This window comes from Dermacentor variabilis, chromosome 4, assembly GCF_050947875.1.
Source record: "Dermacentor variabilis isolate Ectoservices chromosome 4, ASM5094787v1, whole genome shotgun sequence".
Taxonomy (NCBI): domain Eukaryota; kingdom Metazoa; phylum Arthropoda; class Arachnida; order Ixodida; family Ixodidae; genus Dermacentor; species Dermacentor variabilis.
Genome location: NC_134571.1, coordinates 135,322,187 through 135,341,023, shown reverse-complemented (window position 1 = coordinate 135,341,023; position 18,837 = coordinate 135,322,187). Strand labels below are relative to the sequence as shown.

The 18,837-nt window shown below is 48.4% G+C and overlaps 1 protein-coding gene and 1 long non-coding RNA gene across 3 annotated transcripts in view; both read left to right on the top strand.

Moving 5' to 3' along the window:
- Positions 1-18,837, top strand: part of LOC142579815 (uncharacterized) — a 160,660-nt gene that overhangs the window by 122,247 nt on the left and 19,576 nt on the right. The window lies entirely within an intron of this gene.
- LOC142577964 (uncharacterized) lies at positions 16,387-18,615 on the top strand. Its single transcript, XM_075687392.1, has 4 exons — positions 16,387-16,611; positions 16,683-16,733; positions 17,202-17,273; positions 18,461-18,615. The coding sequence occupies exons 1-4, from the start codon at positions 16,440-16,442 to the stop codon at positions 18,556-18,558; spliced, it is 393 nt and encodes a 130-aa protein (XP_075543507.1). The 5' UTR covers positions 16,387-16,439; the 3' UTR covers positions 18,559-18,615.

The window sequence follows — 18,837 nt, the reverse complement described above, 5'->3', positions numbered from 1 at the left end:
TGCCGGAGCCGTATGACGAAACGGTGGAACTCGAGTACCTTGTCCTCGTATGCTGAGGGCAAGCGCTGGCACAACGTTGTGCGCCTCCTCAGGGTAAGTCCGTGGCGTCGCATGAAGCGCATTGTCCATCTGGAGCTTGCTTTCAAGTCTTTCACTTCGATGCCCTGCGCTCGCACAATTCTGCACTATGTCGAGAGACACTGCACAGCCGTCCTGTCGAAGGCTCCGTATGTGTTGAACTAGTTGATCTTCCACTTGCAGATACTTTCCCGACTTTGCACCGCGGAAGGCCCGTCGCGACTTCTTTGTGGCCTGAAGTTTTTCTTGCTGACCTCGCCAGTAGCGAATGCTTGTTTCACCGACACTGAAATTCCTGCTTGCAGCACGGTTTCCATGCTCGAGTGCATACTGCACAGCTTTCAGTTTGAATGCAGCCGTGTAGCTGCCGTACTTGCCCATTGCGGAACACGCGACCACACGAACTGCACAGCGCTTGCAAAATGGCGAGATGTGGCGTTTTGCCTTTTCTTTGCCTGTGTCAGCCTGGATGGATGGATGGATGGATGGATGGATGGATGGATGGATGGATGGATGGATGGATAGATGGATGGATGGCGGCTACACCCTTTGTAACGGGCGGCGGCTTGCGCCACCTAGCCTTTTTCTCCCCCTCCTCCTCCTATCCTCTTCTCCTTAAACTAGTTTTCACTCCCCTCCTCCCCCAAAATAACTATCTAAAAAGTATAGGAAACATTATCTCCCCGATTTATGGTATTATCTCTCCCTTGACTTCCTCCACCAATCCCCTGGCCTCCCCTTCGTTACTGCCACTCTTTTCTCGTCTATTTGCCCTCGTTCCCCGGGAAAACCCAATGCTCCTTCCACATCTACCACTGTTCCCTCTGCCAGGGTCGGGCGAAGGTCTGTGCATCTCAGCACTATATGCTCTGTGGTCTCCATTTCGGCTCCGCAAGCTGTGCACCAAAGGTCCACGTCTTCAAATTTAGCCCTGTATGTTTTAGTTCTCAAAACCCCCGTCCTAGCTTCGAATAATAGTGAGCTGCCCCGCGAGTTATCAAATAAGAGCTCTCTCTTAATCTCCTGTTTTTGTGACCTATACATGGATAGCGCTGGCTTTCCGAGCATTCTTTCTTCCCACATTTTTCTTTCCGCCTCCTTCACCTCCTTTCCCACACTAGAACCACGTTGGACCCCCTCCCTCGACTGTAGGTATCTATCCCTCAGCTTCCTCGTTCTGAGTGTCCACTTTGTGTTCAAACTTTTCATGTATAGATATTTGTACACTTTTCCTGCCCACCTTTTTTCCTCCAGTGCTGGGAGTCTCTGTTCAAATTTTAGTTTACTTATTGCCTCTCTACCTTCGAATGACGTCCATCCCATGTCCCCCTGCACTCCCTCATTAGGGGTGTTCCCGTGTGCTCCTAAGGCCAACCTGCCTACACTTCTCTGTCTCGTTTCCATGCATGCCTGAACTTCTGATTTCATGCGCAGTACTGAATTTCCGAATGTGAGGCCAGGTACCATAACCCCTTTCCATACGCCCCTAACCACCTCGTACCTATTATAGTTCCAAAGTGCCTTGTGTTTCATTACAGCTTAGTTCCTTTTCACTTTTTCGATCATAATTTTTTCCTGTTCTTCCAAGTACTTTTTGCCCTCGTTTAGCCACATGCCCAAATACTTGTATTTTTCAACATGATCAATCCTAGTGCTTTGTATTACCAATGGTTCCCCCCTTTCTTCATTGTATACTATTATCCCAGACCTCTCTTTACTGAATTGCTGTCCCAATTTTTCTCCCTCCTCTCCACATATGCTCATTAGTTCCTGTAGCCCTACTCGGGTGTCAGCAAGCAGTACAATATCATCTGCGTACATCAGTCCGGCTAGTACTTGAGCTACCTTCTGCCCTTCCAGCATATAGCTTATGTCGGTTCCTATTGTGCTCTGTTCTAGTCTCTTTTCCATTTGGCTCACGTAAATCATAAAAAGCAGAGGCGACAATGGACAGCCCTGCCTGAGACCTCTTCTTATTTTAGCTGGCTTTGTAGTTTCCCCCTCCCATGTTATCTCTACCTCATTATCTGTATAAACTTGTTGTAGGAACTTAATCATCTTTCTATCTAGACCATATTCCCTCAACTGGCTCCATAACTTTTCTCAGTTTACATTATCATAGGCTCCTCTAATGTCTAAAAAAGCTATCCATAGCGGTTTCTGCCTGGCTGCCGCTATCTCTATGCACTGTGTTATAACAAATAAATTATCATCTAGCCTTCTGTTCCTTCTAAATCCATTCTGCAGTTCTCCCAAGATCTCTTCACGTTCTGCCCATTCCTCCGTTCTCTTTTTCACCATCTGCATTGCTACTCTGTATATGACTGATGTGACAGTTATTGGCCTGTAGGATTTAATGTTGTCCTTGCTTCCCTTACCTTTGTAAACTAATATCATTCTGCTTGATTTCCAGTCCTGTGGGACATCTCCCCCTACTACTATTTGTTCAATAAGTTGTGGTAATTTTAATTTACTTTTCTGGCCTAATATGCTTATCAATTTCATAGGTATGCCATCAGGTCCTGTCGCTGTTCCCACGGGGACCTTGTGTTCAATTCTGTCCCATTCCTTACTTGTCATCCCTCTGTACTCCTCCTCTAATTCTGTCCTGCTGTTTTCATTGTTCTCCATTTCGCTACCCACTGGCTCTGCAAATGCTGCCTCTATTGTTAACCTAATATATTCCTGAGCTTCCTCTCCCTCTACCTTTGTGCCTTCTGGTGTGGTCAGTGAGTGCTGAACCACCTCTGTCTTCTTACTCTGTTGCCTTATGTGTTCCCAAAATTTCTCAGGTGCATTTCTGTCTTTCTTCCGTATCTCGAACAACCACTGTACCCCAACTTTTGCTATCTTGGCTTGAATTAATGCCAATGCTTCTCTTTTCATTGCAAGGTAATCCTCCCATTTTGACTCCACCTCTTCTGGCGTGGCTCCCCTTTGCTTTGCTGCTCTGTGTTTTCTGCACGCATCTTTGCGTTGCTCTATGGCCTCCTTAACTTCTCGCTCCCACCAGCTTTTTGGTTTATGTCTTCCCTGCTTACTTCCTAGTTTCCTAATCTGTCCCTTCTCTAGCTCTCGTTTAAAAATACCTATTAAGTCGTCGTATGCCCATGCCCTTTGCGGTTGCTTGGATACCATGCTTTCAATGTTTTTCGCCACTTCTTGTAGCTGCCTGTCATTCAATTTGCTCATACCTTTCCTTTCTTTAGTTTCTACCAGTGGTGCTGTCCTTCCGAAGCTGATTTTGATTCGTTTGTGATCACTCCCCAGGCTAACTCCCCAGCCTGTGTAGAGCATTGATGGCAATGGCACTGTCGCTTGTGCCGAGTCGCCCAGCTTTCCAAGCGAAGGTAGCGAACGTAGCGAAAAGCTTACATCCGCGCGGCGGTTTGAAGGGGAGGGGGGTGTTATCGATGGTTGATGGAAGAACTATTTTTCGCTCGTTGATGCATTTCTTTTTCTTTTTTTGTTTCTACAGACGTGTTAAGTCGTCGTGCTCGCTGGCTTCGCGGCGGTTCAGGGAGGGGGGCGGTTCGGGGAAGGCGATGTTGTATGTGCTGTGGGTCCTCAGCAGCTGCGACGGCAGCAACACTAATGAGACTAGTAGTCCAGCAAATGCGTTGATAAGCTTGGGCTGTGGAATGTGCGTGCGTTTTTTTTTGTTTTTTTTTTTCACCCGAGATGGAGGGGCAGGAGGGCGTCGGCTTGCAATCGTGTAAATGCGGTACTGATCACAGTGCCAAGTTCAGGGTGCGCCTATTATGCGAGTGCACCTATTATGCGAGTAAATACGGTAGTACGTCGGGGTGGCCATATGGCACTCGGAAGCTTTGAGAGGTCGCTAGAGCATAGCTTGGCTTACACCATAATTCCGCAAAAAAATAAAAGCGTAGTGATGTCACACAGACGAGCTGGCCAAGTGCACACACACTTTGAGTGGCGCATACTGGGGATTAAAGAGCAGTGCATGTAGTCATTACAGAGGTGAATAAACGCCCGAAATGTGCAGCATGGGGACAAATTTGCATGCAGAAAAAAATCAAGTTTATTTATTCTCGTCGCAAGAGATCTGGCAGTCATTAGTTTTCGCGTGTTTGTTTTGGTCTTTCACCAGACCCTGACAGGGAGAGAAGGGGGAGCAGATTCATGATATGGACCTGTTGGCTGTAAACGAGATTGTTCCAATCTAAAGCAGTTCTACTACAGCACCTCAGTCCGTGCGTGCTGTGTCAGCGTGAGCTAAACATTGCTGATTGCAACTGTTGAAAACTTAGTCGCAGTGCCCCCCCCCCTACTTAGACAGACATTTTCACGTTCAATACCAGCCTGCATTGCGATTATCTAGAGAAGTTACAGTGCACATTTTTCTTAGAATTAAGAAGCGGAGAACGGCCCCAACTGCTGCAGATCTCGCCTGCTCCTCAACATCTTTGCCAAATGTGGTGCAAGCTGGACCACCTACAGCCACCATAGACGCGCCAGCTTCTCCAGTACCAGCGGTCACACTACCACTAGAGGAACCTGAAGGCACCGATGGAGATTTATTCAAGTACAAGGTGTACAACATTTTACCAGGACAGTTTTCTGGGTATTAATGTTGTGCGCGATTTGCGCTGAAGAAATCAGATTGCTTGAGTCTGTTCGTTGAACATCCTCTCTACGTTCTCAAGCAGCTTCTCATGTTTATAACGTCTCACTTCAAGCTCATGCTTTCTCTCCTCTAAGTCCAACCTGCGCTCCTCTAGAGCAAGACGCCGTGCTTCATTTTCAATTTTTTGTTTTTCAATTTCTTGCGCTTTTATGCGTAGCTCATAGTCGTTTTTTTCTCGCATAGTGATCAGCTGAAGCCCGATGCTCTGTAACCCCCCAGGTTCCCGCAAAAACAGACAAGCAGTTTTTTATCAACCCTAAATTCAGTTGAGCTTCTCCACTGGAGCAAAATAGTCACAAATACCTGTTTCTACTAGACGTAGTCAGTGTGACAGAGGTCACATTAGAAAAAGGCTTTCCATTGAGCGGGCTTTTGGACTCTGGAAGAGACGTTTTGCATGGCTCAGGACAAAGCTGGAAACGCTGACAGAGCGGACGGTTGCAATTATCACCGCATGGGCCGCACTGCACAACATTGCTTGCACTTGGCGGGAACCAATCCCTAATGGCGATGAACCAGAGCCTGAAGATGCAAGTGTGAAATTGTATGAACCTGACTCACTTCTGGGTACCCACCATCAAAGGCACCTTGTCCAGCGTTGCTTCACAAGTGCCCAAAGTGAAGATGACAGCGATATGGACACTGCGTAGAGGTTGTGGTCTCCTCGCTACGCTCACTGCGCGTATGATCTGATATCGCGCATGCCGGATGATCACTGCGGGTTTAAGCACTCTGAGCTGCCATGTATACAGCGCCGCGTCAGCACCTGCTCCGGCGCGCTCCATGTGCCGACGCGACGCTGCGTGCGTACGTGCCCCAGCGGCCCCAGGTAGGGGAAAGTGAGACCGCATGCGGAGCAAGGGAGACCCTAGGCGTGATACTCAGGAAAGAAGAAATAACATTTATTAAGCTGGGATTCGATGCAGACACCAGTCGCCGGTGGCCGCTAACGGCACACTGCGACAGAGAACAAAGAACCGAGCACTGAGAGGCTGCCTATCCTTCGGTCAGCGCCTGCCATCGCGTGCCCCACAGCAGAGAAAATGGAAATAGAAAGAAACAACAGACGGGGACACGTTCGGAAGACGCTGCCTCAGAGCATCGAGACAACGGAGAGTGCACGCACCCGCTGAGCCGAAGTAACCATCGGCCGGCGGCGGACAAAAGGGGCCGCCGCTGGCAGAGAGGAACACATACGCTCCGATGTGGTCTCCCCGGGCCCCGTCTTGTGCTCGCGTCCCTGGAGCACACGCAAGCAGGGCCCGAATCCTGCCAAAATGTCGGCCAATGGGTGAAGCCCGTTGACCTTCCCGTGGGCGGGATGGCAGCAGAGCGACAGTGTTTTATGACCCGCTGCCACCCCGTCCAGGCAAGGAGGAGAGGGACACGGAGCCCCCGGAAACGCAATGCAACGACTCCACACAACCACCGCAAGAGCCCAAAAACCCACATCCCTCCCCCTTTAAATGCCCCCTACCAATACAAGGCTGGTCGCTCCGCTGCCAGCCAAAAAAGAAAACAATGAACAAAGAAATAGTCATTACAATGTAATACGGGAGCTATCCATTGGCAGCTAGAACTTAAGATCACCAGCTTCCAAAATATAAATAAATATAATATCACAGGAAGGAGAGCAAGCCATTAGGATAAATCAAATAGGGACGTCTGAGGTACACAACAGCAACAAAAAGAGTACACGAACCCACGCTTTAACGTGAACATGCACAATAAGAGCATCCACTGAAGAAAAGGTAAGAGTAACAATAAAAGACAAGCTCTTAGAGACATAAAGACATTCGGACACAAACGCGAACAAGGTAAATTAACAAAACTTTGGCCTATACCATCAATCAAAACAAAATACAAAATAAATGGTTCAGAAGACGTACAAAGAATGTCCACGTGAAAAATTTTCGAAATCTTCGGGGAGTCCAAACACCAAGGCCACATGCCACGCATGTGACTTCAAGCCACTTCAACAACGTCTAGCAACAGCTTCTGGCGGTGTCTCCTCCATGGTACGGCCATGATCTGCGCCAATCGTGGCCGCACCGCCTGATCCACAGCCCCGCCTTCGCCAGGCCTCCATCCAGGTCGACATCGCTCGTTGGCGCAACACGGCAGTGAAAACGCACGTGAAACTTTCTCAGAACACAGACCACATAGATACGAAGAAATTAACATAAAAGCAAAACAAAATATACCCAAGGAAACATACACGAAAGCAAAACGAAGAAGGCTAGGTAAAACACAGAGAAACAAGTAGCCTAACAAAGAAACACTGAACAAAGGAAAACAAGGACAGATAAAGACGGAGAACAACCTGCCTGATTTCAGCGAAATGGATCGCTGATTGCGTTTTGAAGAGAAATGGATGGCTGATCTAAAATTGGGGACTCTCATGGGCAAGCCTCGTCTCAGTATAAGTGTTTACTCCGTCTGAGTTCAGCAGGACACAGTAAATGTGGTCTTCACTAGCGCGATGACATAGGACTTTGACGCTAGCGGAAATTCCTTTCACGGATGCACTGTCCATCCGCGACACCAATGAAAATATATTTCGACTGCACGATGTCTATAATGAACAGACGTGGAAGGTTCGGCGATAGACGTGAAGTCGCTCCACGCAGGGCCAAGTCTCAGAGATAATCAATTTTAAAGATAACCTTGGCACTCTGATGACTGTACGATACTTGTCGGAGTGGTGCTAAATCGCGTTTCTGTGGCGCCGGGGGTTACCACCTTAAACGCAGCTCTCACATTGCAGTGTTAGCGGGTGGCACGCGATCTTCATTGGCCGAGCTCGTTGTGACCCTGCAGAGCGAATCTACCCGGGGCAACAGCGACACACGCTGTATCCGGCCCATGCGCCCGCTGGAATACCAGCAATGTTATGGCGCTCCGCCTCCCTGAGGCCGTCGAACTATGCACAATTATTTACAAAACTGGTGACACAGTGGTCTCTTCGGCGGTCTTCACGCCACTAAAAAAAAAATACAAACAAGATGATTCCGACACCCTAGTGGGGGTGGTTGGTTTCGTTCCCCCAGCTGGCTTTCACCCCGGGCTGTCCTCACCGTCATCATTGCGGGGGAGCGTACCCTTCTGCGTGCGCTGCGGTGGGATGTCCGGGGCGCTTGCTTCTTCGCGGAGCGGGCTCGTTTTGTGGCTTTTGTCTTCGCTCGGCTATTGCGCTGCCAGTTTCGCCCTTCAATTGATGGTGCAGAAGGCACCACCACTAACCGGTCTGCCAGAATAGAGATATTCAGCAACACAGGGCATAATAATAATGCATCAACTATCACAGCTTGAATGAGGAAAGGCACGCATCAACTTAAATCTGCTGGGAAGGCCACTGAGCCGCGCCAACAATAGCAAAACGCATATACAGTGCAGTCCACTTAAAATGATATCGAGAAAAATGAAAAGTATGATCATTATAACCGGTGATCGTTATAGCTGGACTGCAGTTATTAAAAAAAAAATTTTTAAATGCTGAACGTACCTTTGCAGCTCCGAACTCGAATTCGCCACTTGCTCTAAAGAATAGAAGATGTAGAAAGTAGGCTGGGAAAAACAAACTTTATTTCTAGCGCCAATGACCGTGACGAGCGTTAGGCGCGCCGAAATAGTCCGAAATCTGCACTTGCTCTTGCGGCAGCTTCAGCTTCACAACCGCGGTGTGCATGGATTCCAGCTGCTGCGTGAACACTGGCGGCAATTTTAGCATGCAGAAAATCAATTAAGGAGTTGATCGAGGTCGGGGTCAAGGAGACACTGTCAATCTCATTGTCACTGTCCCTGCTGCCGTCGCCACGGTCGCACAACTTTGCTGTCTGTCGAGACAGCACAACTTTGGCGATCGCCTCGTCGGTGACCTCATCACAGAACGAGGTAGCACTGTCTGCAGTCAAAAACTCCATCGACGCACCACCTATGTCATCAGTAGGAACGCGCTCCCAGAGCTCGGTTATTTCAGCGGCTTCCACCGTGTTGGTCTCAGTGGGTTGGGGAAGTTCGTCCTGACGCATAAAGCCCGCCTTTTTGAAGCTGTTGTATATGGTTGAGTGCTTTACTTCATACCACGCACCATAAATGAAGCGCCTGGCTTTCAGAAGGTTGATCTTCAGGTCAGGGGGCCCGTCTGCATGACCCGACGCGGTCAATGGCTGAAATTGGCCACTCCAGCATGCGCCGCTGATACAGAACTTCAGTTGGCGATCACACCAGTGTCCAATGGCTGCAGGCCCACTGTAGTATTCAAAAACAGAAACATCAATTCGACAGACGTTAGCTTCGGGCTAATGCTGTGTGCGCTACAGTTGTCAAGTAGCAACACTACTTTTCTTCCTTGGCCTTCAATCATACTGTCGAACTCGAGCAGCCATTCTTCAAACAGGTCGCGGGTCATCCACGCCTTCTTATTGCTGCGATAGCGGGCCGGGATGTGCTGATTCTTAAAGCATGTTGGCTTCTTTGATCGCCCAATCATGAAAGGCTTGAGACAATGGCTCCTGTCCATGCTAACGCACAGCAACACGGTCACACTAAGTTTCGAGTGCTTCCCGCCTGGGCATCGATCTCCTTTAAGAGCGTGAGTCTTCGACGGTAACATGTGAAAAAACAGAGTATTTTCGCCGCAATTATATACGTCCTCCGCGTAGCGCTTCAGCACGCCGGGCAGCTTTGTCTGCAGCCACTGCTGCTTTGCCTGTATGTCCAAAGACGTCGCTTCCCCTACCACGTTTTTGTAAACGATTCCGTGCCACTCTTTAAAGCACTGAATCCAGCCTCCTCCAGGCTCAATATTTGGGCATCCCAGAAGAAAACCGAAGTTTTTCGCTTTTGTGGCACGTATTGGCCCACTAATAGGCACATTATGCGGGCGGGTTGTGATGAACTACTGGTAAAGCGCCTCTTTAACATCGGCGTACAAAGGGTCTCTAACCCTTTTCCGCTGATCGGCATGACCGCTGATAGCTCCTGCCTTCACAATCGCGGTGCTCCCAGTTTTCAAGATCCCCGCAGGGGCGTCTGCGTCAGCAGGCGTTTGGTGTGTTGCGACACCACGTACCCGAGCACACGAGGGTTGGACCCTTCCGCGTGTAGCCGTGCGCGGCTTAGCCGTGTCTGGGGAAAGGGGGATCCTGGGGGTTGAGCTGATGCTGGGTGTGTGGACCTTTAAGGCCCCCCGGCGGAGGTAACACACCCCTTTGGCCTCTGCTTCGCATAGACGGCACCCCCGGACTGACCCACCCGGGGGAAATCGGTAGTTGCCTTTTCCTGTCTCTCTCTCCCTCCAGCCTTCGTCTTTCCCTCACTTTTCATCTTTCCTGTCTTCTCCTTCCTTCCGCTTACTTCCAAATTTTCCAGGCAGCAAGGGTTAACCTTGTGTGATTAGCCAACCTAGGTTATTTCATATTCGGTTATAGTGATGACGTACAGCTGGCGTTTGCAGGACCTGTTCTTACAGTCCCTGTAGCGTCCCCTTGTAGGACTCCATGGTGGGTGGCTGGCGTTATTGCCGAAAATTAAATTCCTTTATGGCAACATCCTTTCCTCCGCTTCCTGATCGCCCTCAAAAAAGAGGGCGCACCGATGAAGTATTCCAGTTTTTTGGACGGCAAAAAGAATCTTTCCCTCGTTTTCATGTGATCCACTCTGAAAAACCAGATAAACCAGTAAGAACTATCTCACCCTTTCTTGTTTCGAAGTCATTGACTGAAGTCTTTGGTCCTGGATATAAGGCGTCGAGGATGGCAAGCGGTGATCTCCTCTTGGAGCTCCGCGATCAAAAACAATATGAAAAATTGTCAACACTAGTTTCATTTGGGGAAACCCAAATAATTATAACCCCGCACCGCACGATGAACACCACCCGTGGTGTTGTCTCTGACGATGACTTGATGGAGCTCACTGAGGCTGAACTCTTGGAGGGCTTCAGCGAACAGAATGTCATAAATGTTAAGCGAATTAAGATGAGGCGAGATGGTAAAGAGATCAAGACGAAACACCTGATTCTCACTTTCGGTTCTAGTGTCCTCCCCGAGTCCATCGAGGCCGGTTATATTAAACTACATGTTAGGCCATACGTGCCCAATCCTCTTAGATGCTTTAAGTGCCAAAGGTTCGGCCACAGTTCACAGAACTGTCGAGGCCGGCTGACATGTGCCAAGTGCAGTGACAAAGAACATTCTTCCGAAACGTGCCAGAACACTCCACATTGTGTCAACTGTGAAGGCGAGCATGCCGCATACTCGCGGTCCTGCCCGTCCTGGAAAAGAGAAAAAGAGATTGTGACAATCAAAGTCAAAGAAAACATATCTTTCAAAGAGGCACGTAGGCGGGTGTCATACCTGTCTAAGAGCAGCTTTGCCGATGTGGCGCGTAAGGGGGCAGCGTCACAAAGGCCTCCGGCGGCTGTCCGACCCACAGGCAGTGAGTCGGCAGCTACGCCATCTGCCCCCGCGGCGGTTGCAGCTAGCGCTGCTCCGTCAACACAGCAGAGGGGACCATCGACCCCGAAGGTGGGCACAGCCGAGGCTGCGCCAACATCCCCGGCCCCTTCCAGCGCTGGCAACAGCCGGCGCAGCCAAATCCCGCAGGGTGCCCCATCGACCTCCGGGCTGGTGGGCGCAGGGGTCTTGCCCTCCAAGGCGGGACCTTCCCTGGTAACTTCTCGCTCGCAAGAGCACGTGTCCGGCACCTCACAAGAGGCAATGGACACAACACCTGTCCTCAAGGCGCACCAAACGCCTAAGGAGCGGCGAGGCTCTCTCGACCGCTCCAGAAAGGGCAGAACCCTCGTTACAGGGCCTCGAAAGAGCTCTGTAACCTAAGGCATCGCCTCCCTTTCCGTACACACAGCACTTATTTACATTAAATATGGATACACAAATCATTCAATGGAATGTCAGAGGTCTTCTTAGGAACCTTGATGATGTGCAAGAGATTATACACAAACACAATCCAAAAGTGCTGTGTCTACAGGAAACACACCTAAAATCACAACACACAAACTTTCTCCGACAGCATGTTACTTTTCGCAAAGATCGCGATGATGCAATCGCATCATCGGGAGGTGTTGCAATTGTAATCCAAAAGAGCATAGCATGTCAACCTTTACAGCTACGAACGGCCCTTGAAGCAGTGGCGGTTCGAATTGTTTTGCTAAACAAACTTATCACTATTTGCTCGATTTATATACCCCCACACTACAAACTAAGCAAACACGAATTTCAGTCCTTCATAGATGAATTGCCAGAACCTTACGTTGTACTTGGGGATTTCAATGCGCACAACAGCCTGTGGGGCGACTCTCGTATAGATGCGCGAGGTCGTCTTGTTGAACAGTTGCTCTTCTCTTCTGGTGCATGCCTGCTGAATAAGAAGGCACCCACATATTATTCTCTCGCCAACAGAACATTTTCATCAATTGACCTCAGCCTAGTTTCCCCCTGTATACTGCCTGAACTCGAATGGGAAGTTATGAACAATCCTTACGGGAGCGACCACTTCCCCATACTCATAAGAACATCTAAAGAAAACGAATATCCTCCACAAGCTCCTAGGTGGCAGATAGACACAGCCGACTGGCAGAAATTTCGAACTCTCTGTAGCATCTCATGGGCTGACCTGTCTTCTTTAGAAATTGATGCTGCTGTGGATTATCTTACAGCATTCATAATAGATGCTGCGTCAAAATGCATATCCGAAGTAAGTGGTTTGGCATGCAAACCACGTGTACCATGGTGGAACAGCGAATGTCGGACCGCCCGTAAGAATCAGAACAAGGCGTGGGGGTTGCTGCGAGCTTCTCCCACCGCTGAGAATCTTGTTAACTTTAAAAAAATAAAATCCCAAGGTAGGAGAACCCGCCGGCAGGCCAGAAGAGAAAGTTGGCACAAGTTTTTATCGAGTATTAACTCGTTTAGAGATGAGGACAAAGCCTGGAACAGGGTTAACAAGATTAGAGGGCAGCAAACATACTCACTCCCTCTAGTAAATACACAGGGCGATACACTGAAAGATCAGGCCGACTCACTTGGGGAGCACTTTGAGAGTGTATCAAGCTCAAATCATTATTCACAATCCTTCCTGAAATATAAACAAATAGAAGAATGCAAGCCACTCATCAATAAATGCCGACAGAATGAACCGTACAATTGCCCTTTTAGTGCTGCCGAGTTGAAAGCTGCCTTGAGCGCATGCAAGAGTTCCGCACCAGGATCTGATAGAATCATGTATGAAATGCTCAAAAACTTACACAATGACACGCAACTTACACTACTCACACTTTTCAACACCATGTGGGATGCAGGCTACCTTCCAACCGCGTGGAAGGAAGCCATTGTGGTCCCTGTTTTAAAACAAGGCAAAGACCCTTCCTCAGTGGCAAGTTACCGCCCGATAGCCCTCACAAGTTGCATTTGTAAGGTGTTTGAAAAAATGATAAATCGGCGACTCACTCATTTCCTTGAACAGAGCAAAATGCTTGATCCTTATCAGTGCGGCTTCCGAGAAGGGCGCTCCACAACTGATCATCTCGTACGTGTTGAAGGGAATATCCGGGACGCATTTATACATAAACAGTTCTGCCTATCCATATTCCTCGATATGGAAAAGGCGTATGACACAACGTGGCGTTACGGAATCTTAAGAGACCTGTCAGAAATGGGCATCCACGGTAATATGTTAAATATAATAGAAAGCTATCTCTCAAATCGTACCTTCCGGGTAAAAGTCGGCAATGCACTCTCACGTCCTTTTACGCAAGAAACGGGTGTACCCCAAGGAGGCGTGCTCAGCTGCACGCTCTTTATCGTGAAGATGAACACGCTTCGTTCTTCACTACCACCCGCCATCTTTTACTCTGTCTATGTAGACGACATTCAAATAGCTTTCAAATCTTGTAACCTCGCAGTCTGCGAGAGACAGGTACAGCATGGCCTGAACAAAGTGTCAACATGGGCAGACAGGAATGGATTTAAGATCAATCCTAACAAAAGCTCTTGTGTTCTTTTTACAAGAAAGAGAGGCCTGGTTCCGGATCCTTCCTTAGAACTGTGTGGACAACGAATACCTATCAGCAAACAGCACAAATTCCTAGGAATCATACTTGACTACAGACTCACTTTCATTCCACACATTAAATATCTGAAAGAAAAATGTCTAAAAACAATGAACTTAATGAAACTTCTATCCCAGACTACATGGGGTAGTGATAGGAAGTGTTTAATGAACCTATACAAGAGCCTAATTCGGTCTCGATTGGATTATGGTGCTGTAGTATATAACTCTGCCGCCCCGAGCGCACTAAAGATCCTAGATCCTGTCCACCATCTAGGAATCCGACTGGCCATGCACTGGCGCTTTCAGAACGAGTCCCATACAAAGTCTATATGTAGAATCAAATGAATGGTCCCTCCACCTACAGAGATCATACATTAGCTTTACATATCTCCTTAAAGTGCGCTCTAATCCTGAACATCCATCTTTTGATACCGTTACCGATATGACGTGCGCTACACTTTACAGCAACCGTCCCTCCATAAGACAGCCTTTTTCGCTGCGTGTGAAGGAGCTTAGCAATGAAATGCATGTCCCACTCCTCGAGCATCGCTTAATGCACACAATCAAGCTCTTACCTCCTTGGGAGTGGAAGGTGATACAGTGTGACATATCCTTTATAAAAGTTACAAAGCACGCTCCTGAGGCCGAAATCAGAATGCATTTCCTAGAACTCCAGCACAAGCATTCCTGTGCAGAGTTCTACACCGACGCTTCGAAGTCAAATGCCGGGGTATCCTATGCAGCCGTCGGCCCATCCTTCTCGGAATCCGACGTACTGCATCCGGAAACAAGCATATTTACGGCTGAGGCCTACGCATTACTCTCTGCTGTGAAGCATATAAGAAAATCAAAACTTCCAAAAGCAGCGATCTATACAGACTCCCTAAGCGTCGTGAAGGCCTTGATGTCAGTCTATACACACAAAAATCCTGTACTTAGTGAACTCTACACCGTCTTGTGTAAAGCGTACATATCTAACCAGAGTATCATTATATGCTGGGTGCCTGGCCACAGGAGCATTGAGGGTAACGTTCTGGCGGACGAGATGGCCACGTCAATCGCATCGCAAACTTTTAACCCTACCGCTGCGGTGCCTGTCACAGATCTGAGGCCTTTCTTGCGAAGGAGATTGCGGGACCACTGGCAACGCATGTGGGACGCGGAAACGAATAATAAGCTCCACCTGATAAAACCACAGTTAGGATTCTGGCCCTCTACTACAAAATCGCGCCGAACAGATGTCCTATTCTGTCGTCTCAGAATAGGACACACGTTCGGCACCCATAATTATCTGCTTACTGGAAGTGAACCTCCAACCTGTGGTAGATGCGGGGAGAGGCTGACCGTGCTCCACGTCCTTCTGGAGTGTCGGGAAGCCGAATCTGAAAGAATGAAACATTTTTCCTTAGCTTACAGACAGCACATCCCTCTTCATCCAGTAATGTTCCTCGGCCCAGAACCGCTTTTTAACACAGACACAGTCCTAGGTTTCCTCAGAGATGTCGTCTTACATGTTATTAGTCCCATGAATTCGTAGCGCCTCCTCTCTCGAGAGGATGCCACTGCGATAATTGTTTTGCGTAGCACATGCCTCCAGGCCCTTGTGCTTCAAGGGCTCTAAGGAGGCAGTAGTGCTCTGGCATTTCTTATAATCGTGATATATTTTACCTATCGTATCATTCTTTTTATATGCATCTAAATTTTCATAGTACAAGTCATACGTCATCGCCATAATTTTATCATACAGATTTTACGCACTTTAGAGCGTATATTTTAAGGCCTCTTTACAGCCACCTCACACCAACTTCATAGCAATCATAATTACACCGCAAACTCATTACCACAGACATGGCGCTCTTTGGCCACACCTGGCCCTTGCGCCATAAAACTCCACACATCATCATCATCATCAGTTTTCAAGATGGTTGATATCGTCGATTGGGCGAGCTCATACTTCCTCACGAGGGCGCTCACCTTGAAGCCGCGTTCAGAGTCCTGCAAAATATCCATCTTCGTGTCAAGCGATACAGCTTTGCGCTTTGTCGGCGCCATCTTCGAACTGGGTTGTACCGTTGGTTGCACGCTGCTTCGGTGGCTTCAGCCTGCTATTAGCCCCGAGAAAGAGGAATGGCGCGCCGCCTGGCAGCAGCTTCAGATGACGTCACGGCCAGGACTCGAGTTTTGGCAGCCGCCCAGATAACGTGCGCTCGCTTCGTCGCACCGCGTAGCACGGTGTTTGTGTTCGCTTTTTGCTTGCAGCAAGCTTCCGATAAATGACGAAGACAGCAGGGATCATGTTTCAGGTAAGCAAACAACATTTGTGTGTACAATCGTCCTCAATGCGCTAACGAGAAACGCACGCGCTCCGTCGTGCACGCTTGGAAAGCTGTGCTCGGGCGATCGCTTTCGGATATAGGTTCACTTTCACAAGAGTTCTCCGCATGCATCCGCGTATGTGTCCGACAGCGTTTTCTTTGGCGCTGCGCCAAGCTTTCTATTACCGGTTTCCATTGGGCGAACAGGAGCAAGAGCAGCGAGCAGACAGAGCAGCGGGGACGCGGGTTCACGTCTCGCGACTGGAACATTCACGCTGCTCTGAGAGCAACGCAGCGATGAGGAGGATGTGACGTCAGGAGCCATGCGACCAAACTTTTCCCGCGCTCTCGTTGCCGCCTGCATTCCGTCGCGCGCGCGCAGCATATTTGGTGGCGGCCTTGCGTTCGTCGCTGTGTTTAGCATGACAATGGGTGAAGAAGCACAACGGCTGTTCATGACCATGATAAAGGAGTCACCGCTACCCGCAGCATCAGGTAAGCGTCGTCTCTCCCAGAAATAAGCTGTGAAAGATAGCAGCGTCAATCTCATTCTGTGCTCACCACAGCTGTCATCGATGCCTTGGCCACTCCTGAGAATGTTGGCGAGATACCCGACGGTAAGCGACAATAACTACTATTCATGGGGACATATTTGAGGATTCTTTTCATTAATTTCTTTTATTACTTACCATTGTTTGCGGCGAATGGAGTATTTAGGATAATGGCCGGGGACGTCGCGGCGTGTGAGGCAACAACGGGCGAGAACGCAGCCGTTAATATTCGTACTGTAACATTACTCGTGATAATGCCGCACCTTCTTGCTCTACTGTAATCTGCGGTTTACAGTCACTTCTTTCTGTTGATGCTTCAGATTACTGTATATGCCTGCTTTACTGTGCAGCATCTGACCAATAAAAGCAAGCCTGTTTATTTTTGCCCACAGCAAGGGCTGATGACATGCTTCGTCCGTCGCAAACATCAGACGCTTAGTAATCTGAAGAAAGAAAGACCTTATCATTTCAGGTCGCACAGAGTAGGCACCTCGGTACATTTTCTATAGTTGCAACTTTTATGTTCACTTGCAGAGAACACCGCTGCATCGGACGTGGGCGAGAGGGGACAGCAGCCAGCGCCAGAAGTGAAAAGAGGCGGCGGAGGTCAGCTTGTAAAACGGAAAGTTGAGCTGTTAGTACATCTTTGAATACAAAAACGGCGCTGCAAGAGGAGTGAGACAGCGCTTGTCCTCATTCATCAAAATGCGCCTCTCCTCCTCAGTTGTCCCGTCTCAGCGCTGTTTTTGTATTTAGTGTCGAACTTGTGCTGCCTGATTTGCTTGACGAATTCGACATGTTTAGTAAAGTATCCGCATTTATATATCAGCTCTCGAGTGGACACCAGGAGAAACCAAACTGCTATTAGATTACTATTACAAGTACTTTCCGCACGTGGGCCCATTCAAAAAGTTTAAAAACAAAAAGATGCTTTTTGAGCAGGTTTCACAGGATTTGGCTGAGGTTCTTGGATGTAACAAAACGCCACAGCGGTGTGGAAATCGCTATAAAACAGTAATGAGGCAGAAAAAAAAGGCAAGTGACAACAACAAATCAGGTGCTTCACTTCATCCTGTCCCATTTGACGATGAAATGCGAAAAATCCAAAGCATTGATGACAGTCTCGAGCCAGAGATTCAAAGGGACTCTTTTGGAGTGACCCACAAGTCAACGTCATCAAGCTCTGACAGCTCAGCTGATCCACTTTCAACTGTGCCTGAAATGTCCAGTGCTCCGTCGAGCAATTCAGAAAGTGGTGAAAGTATGATGATGATGATGATGTATGGGGTTTTATGGCGCAAGGGCCAGGTATGGCCAAAGAGCGCCATGTCTGTGGTAATGAGCTTGCTGTGTAATTATGACTACTATGAAATTGGTGTGACGTGGCTGTAAAGGGGCCTTAAAATATACGCTCTAAAGTACGTAAAATCTGTATAATAAAATTATGGCGATGACATATGACTTGTACAATGAACATTTAGATGCATATAAAAAGAATGATACGATAGGTAAAATATATCAGATTATAAGAAATGCTAGAGCACTACTACCTCCTTAGAGCCCTTGAATCACAAGGGCCTGGAGGCATGTGCTATTCAAAACAATTATCGCAGCGGCATCCTCTGGAGCGAGGATGCTCTACGAATTTAATGGGCTTATAACGTGTAGAACTGCATCCTTTAAGAAATCGAGGACTCCCTTGGTGTTGAAAAGCGGTTCCTTACCAAGAAACATAGCCGGGTGTAGAGGGATGTAATTACGGTATGCAAGCGGAAAATGTTTCATTCTTTCAGGTTCAGCTTTCCGACACTCCAAGAGGACATGCAGGACGGTCAGCCTCTCACCGCATCTACCACAGGTTGGAGGTTCACTTCCAGTAAGTAGAAAATGATGGGTCCCAAATGTGTGTCCTATTCTGAGGCGACAGAATAGGACATCTGTTCGCCGAGATTTTGTTGGGGAGGGCCAAGGACCTAACTGAGGCTTTATAACGTGCAGTTTGTTATTTGTTTGCGCGTCCCACGTGCACTGCAAGTAATTTCGCAGTTTATTTCGTAAGAAAGGCCTCAGGTCTGTGACAGGCACATCAGCGGTAGGGTTAACAGCTTGCGATGTGATTGACCTGGCCATCTCGTCCACGAGAACGTTACCTTCGATTCCCCTATGGCCA

Bases quoted from the DNA above. Each gene is read 5' to 3' on its own strand.
- LOC142577964 (XM_075687392.1), top strand. From the start codon at position 16,440: ATGCGACCAAACTTTTCCCGCGCTCTCGTTGCCGCCTGCATTCCGTCG. The intron at 16,734-17,201 runs GTAAGCGACAAT...GTTCACTTGCAG, and splicing joins TGTTGGCGAGATACCCGACG to AGAACACCGCTGCATCGGAC. The intron at 17,274-18,460 runs GTCAGCTTGTAA...TCATTCTTTCAG, and splicing joins AGTGAAAAGAGGCGGCGGAG to GTTCAGCTTTCCGACACTCC.